At 44.6% G+C, this 9,637-nt stretch overlaps 1 protein-coding gene across 2 annotated transcripts in view; it reads left to right on the forward strand.

The window, feature by feature from the left end:
• ASPM (assembly factor for spindle microtubules) overlaps positions 1-9,637 on the forward strand; it is a 45,405-nt gene that overhangs the window by 34,419 nt on the left and 1,349 nt on the right. For both annotated transcript variants that reach the window (XM_066597196.1, XM_066597197.1), the window contains exons 21-28: positions 156-322; positions 448-595; positions 5,030-5,179; positions 5,316-5,507; positions 6,536-6,728; positions 6,806-6,960; positions 8,582-8,758; positions 8,926-9,101. In XM_066597196.1, the coding sequence (XP_066453293.1) occupies positions 156-322; positions 448-595; positions 5,030-5,179; positions 5,316-5,507; positions 6,536-6,728; positions 6,806-6,960; positions 8,582-8,758; positions 8,926-9,101 (1,358 nt within the window). The remainder of the gene's footprint in view (positions 1-155; positions 323-447; positions 596-5,029; positions 5,180-5,315; positions 5,508-6,535; positions 6,729-6,805; positions 6,961-8,581; positions 8,759-8,925; positions 9,102-9,637) is intronic.

Below are 9,637 nucleotides of genomic sequence, written 5' to 3' on the forward strand. Positions count from 1 at the left end.
GCCGCGTAAAAGTAGCTTTACAGTGTGTGTGTATAATATAATATTACATATATGTGTGGATACTAACCAAATATTTAGACCGTGTAAACCTAGACTGGACAATCTGAAGATGCACTAAAACATATAAGAACTTCTTTCTTTCTTCCGGAATTCAGGCTGCCTTCAGGGGGTCACAAATCAGGGCATTAATAAGAAGAGAGCGAGCTGCCTGCGTGATCCAGCGGTTCTACCGATCCTCCGTTGTCCGTAGAAAGTCCATTACTCTCATCAGGACTGTTGAAACCCTTCAGCGATGGGTGAGGGTGAAGCAGGAGAGGGCCAGGTAAGCTGGTGCTGCCCAAGTAGGATGGCAGTATGGTTACATTATCAAGGCAACAGAATGATTACAGCAGATTAAACGGCTACTAAGATGGAGTTAATAGTATTGCGATTTGTGTCTGTTGTCAGGTTTATAAGAATCAGGAAGGCCGCTGTGTGCATCCAGAGGAGATGGCGAGAGACCCTTGTCTCAAGGAACATACGCAGAGAGTTTCTGCAGAAGCAAGAAGCGAGAATTCTTCAGTCTGCGTACAGGGGATATGTTGTCAGAAGAGAGGTACGGTTACTCCGTTATCCCCACAAGTTAGGATTATACTAAACACAAGACAAGCAGGACGTTTGGAGGGGGATTTGTATCGAAATCTATGAGCTCTTGGGTTTCTGGCACATTCAGAAATACACCTTTTAAGAACAAAATGTTTTAGTTTGCTTGTATTTCTACACGAGAGAAGATACTCTTATAGTGCGGTAAGTCTGCCTACATGATGGATCCTGGGAACAACCAATGCAATGGTTATAGTTGTCAGCTCTCTGACTCAGATTGTTGAATTAAGCCCCAATTCCAGCCTGCTGTACTATGGACAGATATACCAGGAGAATCTTCAGATGTAAAATGTCATCTGAATCAGGCCTTAAAGGGGTTGTCGGTATTAGTGTAATATGTCGACACCAGAAGTTTGGGCGTTACCAGCCTGAGCTAGAAGTTACGCCCACTTCACACCCACAGCTCCTGATTGGCAACGGGACGAATACACCTTCACTGAGCTGGCGGGAGACAGAGATGGCTCGGTGGAGGCGATGGCAAAGCAGGACTCCTGTATCTGGCGTCCTGTTGGAACGGCGACCTGTCAGCCCTCCGCGATTTTTAATTTGGGGGCCCAATGACCTCACAGAGGGAGCACGCTCTCTCTGTGAAATCTTTATATGCTGCGATCTACATAGTTTGTGGCATGTAAGGGGTTAACAGCGGGGGTCACTGCTCCAATGCAGCAGAAGGCCGGCTATCTCTGACAGACGGCTTTCTCACTGCTGGAGCTCATCAATGTCGGGGCTGGTGGCAGCAATTTTTTTTGTTTTGTTTAACCCCTTAGTGACGACGCTATCATAAAACTACGTCCTGCTGTTGCAGGACGTGTATGGAGGGAGGTAGCGCCGCTATCTCCCTCCATACAGCGCGGGCATCAGCTGTTTACTACAGCTGACACCCGCGGGCAATAGCCGCGCTCGGCCGTTCGCGGCTATTAACCCTTTAAATCCCCCGAACGCTGTTTGGGGGTCCCGCACGGCCCCCCCGCGGTGAGATCAGGGGAGCCGTGCAGGTGTCATGGCAACCGGGGGCCTAATAAATGGCCCCAAGGCTGTCTTAGCAGACTGCCTATCAAGCCATCCACACAGGGTGGCTTGATAGACTGCTTTTTTACAGGCAGTCTATGACGTAATGCTATAGCATTATGTCATACTGCAGGAGTGATCAAAGCATCGCATGTTAAAGTCCTCCAGGGGGACTTCAAAGTAAAGTAAGAAAAAAGATCAATAAAGTTTTTAAAATTGTAAAAAATAAAAAAAAAGTTATAAAAGTTTAAATCACCCCCCTTTTGCCATATCAATTACTAAAAAATCTAAATAATAAAATAAAAATATGTATTTGGTATCGCCGCGTCCGTAAAAGTCCGATCTATCAAAGTAGTGCATTATTTTTCCTGCATGGTGAACGTCGTCCGGAAAAAAAAAAAAAACGAACGCCAGAAATCCACTTTTTTAGTTACCCTGTCTTCCAGAAAAAATGCAATAAAAAGTGATCAAAAAGTTGTATGTACTCCAAAATGATACTATCGGAAACTTCAGGACATCCCGCAAAAATTGAGCCCTTGCACAACTACGTCGACAGAAAAATAAAAAAGTTATCACGCGCACAAAATGACCGCAGAGAATAATTGAAAAAAATAAAATATCTTAAAGTACTACAGCAAAAAAAAAAACTACATAAGTTTTGGTATTGTAGTAATCATACTGACCCATAGAATAAAAATATCAGGTCATTTTTGTTGCATTTTGTGCGCCGTAGAAACAGGACGCACCGAAAGATGGTGGAATGTCGTTTTTTTTTCCATTTCTCTCCGCTAAGAATTTTTTAAAAGTTTTTCAGTACATTATATGGTACAATAAATAGTGCCAATGAAAAATACAACTCGTCCCGCAAAACACAAGCCCTCATACAGCGACGTCGATGGATAAATAAAGGAGCTACGATCTTTTTAAAAGGGAGTAGGAAAAAACAAAAATGGGAAAAAAGCAAAAAAGCTCCGTCACTAAGGGGTTAATCGCGGGGGTCCGATAATGAAAAACAGAAGGAGCTCCCTCCTCCCTCTGTGAAAACCCTTCACACGCTTCCATCAACATAATTTGCAGCATGTAAGTGGTTACCGGTGTGCCTATGATGCTCAGAGCTCTCAGCAGCTCTGTCAAGCTGGGTACGCCGCAGCCAATCGGGAGCTGTGAGCGTTACCTGTAGCTCAGCCCGGGCACACCCACACTTCCAGTGTCGACATATTACACTAATACCAGGGTTGACTAGTTGCAAACTATTCATGGCCTATCTGCAAGATGGACCATCAACAGTAGAAAAGTGATGCGCTGCTGCCCGGTATGCCCACCAATCAGCAGTTTTATGGGTCGGTGTGCTTGTTTATTGAGCTGATTTCTGCAAGAAGCAGACCACTCCGTTCTTACTGCGGTGGCCAGGCTTGGTATTGCAAGTAAAGCTCCCATTTAAGTGAGTGAGACCTTTGCGTGTAAAACAGGGCCTGTCCACTACAGTAAGAACCGAGTGGTCTGCTTCTTGCAGAAATCTGCTTAGTGTCGGAACGCCTCGGTCCAGTGAACAGCCGATCAGTAAGGATATTGGGCGGTATACCCCTGCTGATCTACCATTGACGGCTGATGCTTCAGATAGGCCATTAGTAGTTTACAACTGGGCAACCCATTTAGGGCTGCTTTTGCACATTTGTTTTTCCAATTTTGGTATGTATTACACCATGTTTTCAGATGTACATATATTTTAGAAGCACAGTGAAGCCTATGGAATGTGAGCCGACTGCATACTAGAATGCATTGAACCCCATGATAAGACAGTATGTAGTAAACGGTCAGTAGCTGCAGGCAGCCAGCATGGTATCTTGGTATACATGGCTTCTGTATGCTTTTGGGGCATATCAATGGCATCTTTCATTGGTCGCCATATAATACTATATTTCCCCTTCAGCGGCTGCAAATCTTCAACTAGAAATTATAGGGAGTTGTATTTAAGTAGGTCAAGTGGAGTTCTTGTTAATGGCAACCAATGGAATCTAATTTTTGGGAGGCTCTTTAGAGAAGAGTGGAAGATTGGTTGCTGTGATTGGGTATCTACTTGACTTTTGCTTTACATCAGTTTTTGGGCCATTTATTGTTTTGAGTCCACATAACATTAATTGGGTTTTATCATTACAGAAAGTGATGGGTCAGGAGGAGTAAAGTTTTTCCTTATGGAGGGCACCTAATAGGTGTGAGGAATACTTAGAAGCACATGCATGTTCCCACGTCATAGGCCTCTCATCCAGCCGGCCAGCAGCCCACTGTACGCTTATAAGGCAAAGCCCCCCCAAAACAACCTGTCTGTATACGGTTATTTCTGCCTTCTGGAAAAGACTCTGACCTTTTAACAGGCCCTTTAACAATGACTGGGAACATAAGCTAAAGCCAGACACTGACTTGCAGGAATGCTACCTTCCAATAGGTGGCGCTGTAGAGGCATTGTTCCATCTTCCCATTTGCAGCAAGTGATGGAATATTGGTGGTATACACTTTCTGATCAGTGAGGGGATTGACTGGCTAGGGGGCCCCTCATAGATCCTGGGAGTGAAGGAGCTGCAGCACTGGCTTTTCCTAAGAATGAATGGAGTTGTGCTGCATTTCCCTGCAGAGCCGGTGACTGCAAACACTGCTGCGCAGCCAGAAACTAGACAGGGGCCGCTCCGTTATACCAGTGATACACCCACTTCATTCTATTGATCCGCTTGGACCGGCAGACAGACCTCTTGCAGTTCAGAATATGGTGTCCTCTTACTTTCAAGGGGGTTTCTCACCGTAGAAAAAGTATTTTATGCCATAAGATACTGGTGGCCGTGTTGTATACTGCTTTCTAACCTATGGCCCTTTTACACGGGCCGACAGTCGTTTAAACAACTGCACGAGTGCTGATGTCACCGCTAAGGTTGTCGGTGCTTCTGCAGAGTGTTTAGACTAAAAGACATCTCGCTCAGCGCTTCACTTTCTATGGGGAGCATTTACACGCAATGAGAAACCAGCGACCCAGCAAAGTGTTTGACTATCAGTCAGCGATGAACAACCGCGATCAAATAGTGGGCGATTTTTATATTTTCTTCTCACTTACACTGAACGACTATTGCTCAAATTTGTTAGATTGAAGTAATTTTGATCAATTTATCGTTGCGTGTGAACGGGTCATAAGGCTAAAATACTATGTATAATGTTCTAAGTGTAGAAATGAATGGGCTGCTGTAGGGCACGGGATTGTTCTACGTGTTCCTCATCCATAGGGCTTTGTTCTTGCACGCTGCTTACCCCAATTTGATATTTGTGTACAAATATTTTTACAGTTGACCTTTTTCAGCATTTAGTTCATGCTTTGTCTCAATCTGTTCTCTCCAAGGTCGCATGTCTAAATCGACAGAGGCATCTTCTGAGGTTCACTTCCGCTGTCCGTCGCCATCTCTGTGCTGTGAGGATTCAGAGATTTTTCCGCAATCATCTAGTTCTTAAAAAGGCGCAGGAACAAATCGCCTCTGTGATCTACATTCAGGTACGGACTTGACTTCTACACCTTTGTGGCAGGAGTGTAGTGGAGGCAACCATATGTTTGTAACCTCCGTTGTAGGTTGCGGTCTGCATTGCTGTGTGGGACTAGTAAACTCCTAACAAGCGGTTGCTTTTTGCAGAGGTGGTATCGGTCCAGATTACAGCAGAGGAACTTCCGCATCACACGGCAAAAGATAACCGTTCTGCAGCATGCCGTGCGAGCGTGGTTGCAACGTCGCCATACAGCAGCCATTACCATCCAGAGACGTTTCAGGCTTTTTATTCAACGCCGGGAACTTGCTAAAGTGAGAAATGGAATCCTGAAATTCCAGGTACCTCTGTGCATAGTGCTCATAACTTACCTACTACATATGCGTGTACATATAGAGGACATCTGTCAAAACTTGTGCAAAGGCAAAGTGGAGGAGTTGCCCGTGGCAGGCAGTCAGTTTCCACCCCTGCTTTCAAAAGATGTTTGCAGAATGAAAGGGGCAAGGCAATTGGTTACAATGGGTAAATGCTCCACTTAACCCTTAGAGCGCCTTCACACTGGCAAGAAAATCATACGAGATTTGCGCGTTGCGAGACGCACAGATCTTGCACAAATACGAAACACAATTTTTTGAATGGGTTCATTCACTACAGCCATGTTTTGCTGCACGGGACAGTGATGCGATGCGGGAAACACATCGCAGGATGTCCTATCTTTCTAAGAGATCGCCCATTGTTTTCAATGGGGCCAATGGCAGCAGCGCCGGCCTCATTGAAAGCAATGGGAGAACTCTGTGATCCTCTGCCGTGGCTGTGACAGCTGCCGTGGGGATTCCCTTCATTCCTGAAGTGATGCGAGACTGTTTTCACATGAAACCGCCTCACATCCAGGGCTTTCACATGGATGGCGAGGGCAATATCGGGCTGAATCACGGCCTGGTATCGCACTCGCCAGTGGGAAGGGGCCCTTACAGTAGTTTTGTTAAATCTCTCCCAATGTCGTAAAAGTATGTTTTAATTACTCCAAAGCATCCTGATTTATATTATTTGATATCTGCTTATAAAGCACAGTTAAAGGTTAACAACCTCAGAAGGGTCAGTGATCCGGGGAATATTCTGATTGCCAGACTGGAGACAGGAAGTAATCGTTTCCTGTTGAATGGAGAAAATTGGCTTATACCTCTTTGGGTTGTTTTTTTTTTTTTTGCCTTCCTCTGGATCAACACTGTGGAGCATTCGACTCCACTTGATGGACATGTGTCTTTTTTTTCTCCCTTGCATACTATGTTATGTATTAAAAGAATTGTAGTGCAAACTATGGCGCTTACAAACTGCACATCAGTAATGAGGTTTCTTCTTGTACCGGTAGGCTCTATGGAGAGGTTATCAGTGGAGGAAAAGGCATGATACCAAAACCGTGAAAAAACTGCGACTGCGTCTACAACAAGTAAATGGACAAATAAAAGAGGAAGATAAACTATGTAACAGAACAATGATTGCACTCAATTACTTGCTGACCTACAAACACATCTCCTTCATCCTGGCGGCTCTGCAGCATCTCGGTACGATTATACAAGATCGATACTCCTATCTATTGTTGGGTCTTTAGAATACTCATTGCTATGTGTGTATCCCTTAGAGGTTGCCACCAGACTGTCTTCTGTTTGCTGTGAGAACATGGCACAGAGTGGAGCTGTGAAGACCATCTTTACCCTGATCCGTAGCTGCAACCGAAGCATTCCCTGCATGGATGTGATCAAACTGTCTATTCAGGTGCTGCTTAATCTGTCGAAGGTAAGAATGGATTGTACTATTCGAGCTGTGTATAAACTGTGTAAAAGATGAAAAGTGTTGGAGAACTTTTATAATTGAGTTCTTAGCAGAACTCTGAAGCCCCCTCTGTTTCGTCCAATACGTTTTTAAGTTTTGGAGAAAAAAAATAGAGGCTTAATAGAAAGGTCTGAATTTTCTAATGTATTTTAGAAAAAACAGCAATCGTGATCCATAGATTTATCAATGTATGTGTGCCAATTTTCTGATTCAAATACACCAGGTTCTCCTCACTGAAAGACCTCATGCACACGGGTGGATATCTGCTGCAGAATCTGTGGCTGGCTTCCGCCTCCGGGTTCCACAACAATAACCCTCCATGCTATGGAAAAATGATTCTTCATGCACACAAGCGGAAACCAACTCTGGCTTCCACTCGCAGATGAAAAATCACAGCATGCCCATTTTTCCTGCGGTTCCCGTAGGGACGGCTTTGATTGAAGTCAATGTAAGCCATCTGACCTGCGGCTTATCTGCAATTGACATTGCGGACGGGCTGCGGATTCCACGGGAAAAGCAGGAGTGTAAAAAGATTAAAATAAAAATCTGGACTGCACATGTCTGATGGTGAGCCGTGTGGACCATCCGTAGTACAGAGAACCCAGAAGAAGACAGGTAGAATAAGACTACAGGTACACAGGGTCATCTGCCGCAGTCAGGGTGGGATTCTGCAGCTGGAATCCGGACTTTCCGTTTGCATGAGGCCAAACAATGTCTGGCGGTTGTACCGTTTCACGTCTTTGTTCTGCTTTTCCGGTGGTCATGCCCATTTTTCTGCTGTTTGCAATCCACTTTCAGGCCGGTGTGTTGCAAGCCTAGCGTTTTGCCAGTAGTTCACTGTCCTGTACTTCCTTTTCCTTACTTTCCATGATGCATTGCTCTTTCTCTGGTCAAATAAGCAAGGAGGCAGTATTTGAATGCTCACTCCTCTGCAAACCCAATATTGTACACACACAGCTGTAATTGTGGAGATTACAGACACTGTGTCTGCAGATCTGTCAGCCTGTGAGTCCAGGGAGCAGCCTGTGAAGATAGGCCCTCCTCCACAGTGGTAAAACATCAATCTTGCAATATACTTTTATTAAAAATGTTAAGACATACAGACTATTAGATGATCAGAAATTGGCTGAAAAGATAGCCCTCCATTTTAATATTTGAAGCATAAGAGTTGGGGTTTGCAAAAAGTTTTGACCTGTCATGGTAAGATGTCAGCGATTTTGATTGGATGCTGAGATCCCCATTGCTTGTGAAGGGGAAGCGCTGCTTGGTGCACTCTCTTGTGAGGGGCTGAGGTTTGCGACATACAGGAATAGACCTCTGGGCTGCACACTGTTCATTTTCACTCTCCCAGGAGAGGCGATTCAGAAGTCAGATGGGACCGTGCTTGGCTAATTGTTTCTGCTCCTTTATTCCAGTGATTAGCGGGGCTTCCTCCACTGATCATAACTTGTGACATAACTGGTTTTTGGACCTTTAAGCTTGTCTACATTATTTTGTCCCAAATGTGGTCAAGAGATCGACAGATCTGCCTTGCAATCCTGTTCACTAAACCCAAAGTGGAATTCTGTTTTCATTTTATCCCCAGTATGAAGGAACAGTCTGCGCCGTCTACGGAGTGGAGAACTCTGTGGAAATACTTCTCAACTTGATGCAGATCTACAGGGAGAAAGCTGGAGACAAAGTATCTGATAAAGGGGGCAGCATTTTCACCAAGACTTGCTGTCTTTTGGCGATGTTTGCACTGAACACTCAGAGAGCCCGGGTAGGTTCCTGCTATGAAGTGATTGTGCCACCCCTCGCAGTGAGGGCACGGACCCCTTGTAACATATTACAAGGATTTTTTTCTTGTCACTAACTTGTCGCTTTACACCTGACCTACAAATACAACGGCATTCTATGAATTCGCTAAACTGTTTTTTCCCCCCCCAGGAAATCTGCGCCATTCCTAAAGTTATAGATCGTATCTGTAGCATCTACAAACTTACCGCTCGAAAACACAGGATGGACGCGGCAAGAAATATCCGACAACAGCTGATGAACAGTTCTCATTGTATTGGGAACATCTCGGCTCAAGCAACGCCTGTGCGCACCAGGATTGTCTCAAGGTATGGTCGCTCTGCTACAACTGCTGTAATATGCTTCTTTATATCTCTCATTTACTGCTATTGACAATCAGCAAGAAGAAATGGAAACCTGTCTTGTGCTTTTGTGTCATAGTAACATAGCATGTAAGGCTGGAAAAGACACATGTCCATCCAGTTCAGCCTATTAACCCCCAATGTTGATCCAGAGGAAGGCAAAAAAAAAAACCAGTGAGGTTGAAGCCAATTTTCCCCATTTGAAAAATAATTCCTTCCTGACTCAAATTTGGTGATCTATTCACCAGACTATGCATCATCCAAAATTTTTCTATGCCTGCAAAACTATGAAGTGACTTAAAGAATCTGTCACCATCTTTTTGCAGTCCCCTTAAGCAATATGAGATAGGCTTGTTGGTTGCCATGACATATCTGCTGTATATTTTTGCAGTAGTCAAAGACAAAGAACTAGTCCTGCATATTCATGAGCTGCAAGCTGGCCACACCCACCCCGACCTCCAGCCAATGAATGACAGCTCTCTGCCTATTATTGTGCATAGTGA

This window comes from Eleutherodactylus coqui, chromosome 3 (assembly GCF_035609145.1).
Source record: "Eleutherodactylus coqui strain aEleCoq1 chromosome 3, aEleCoq1.hap1, whole genome shotgun sequence".
In the NCBI taxonomy this organism is placed as follows: Eukaryota; Metazoa; Chordata; class Amphibia; order Anura; family Eleutherodactylidae; genus Eleutherodactylus; species Eleutherodactylus coqui.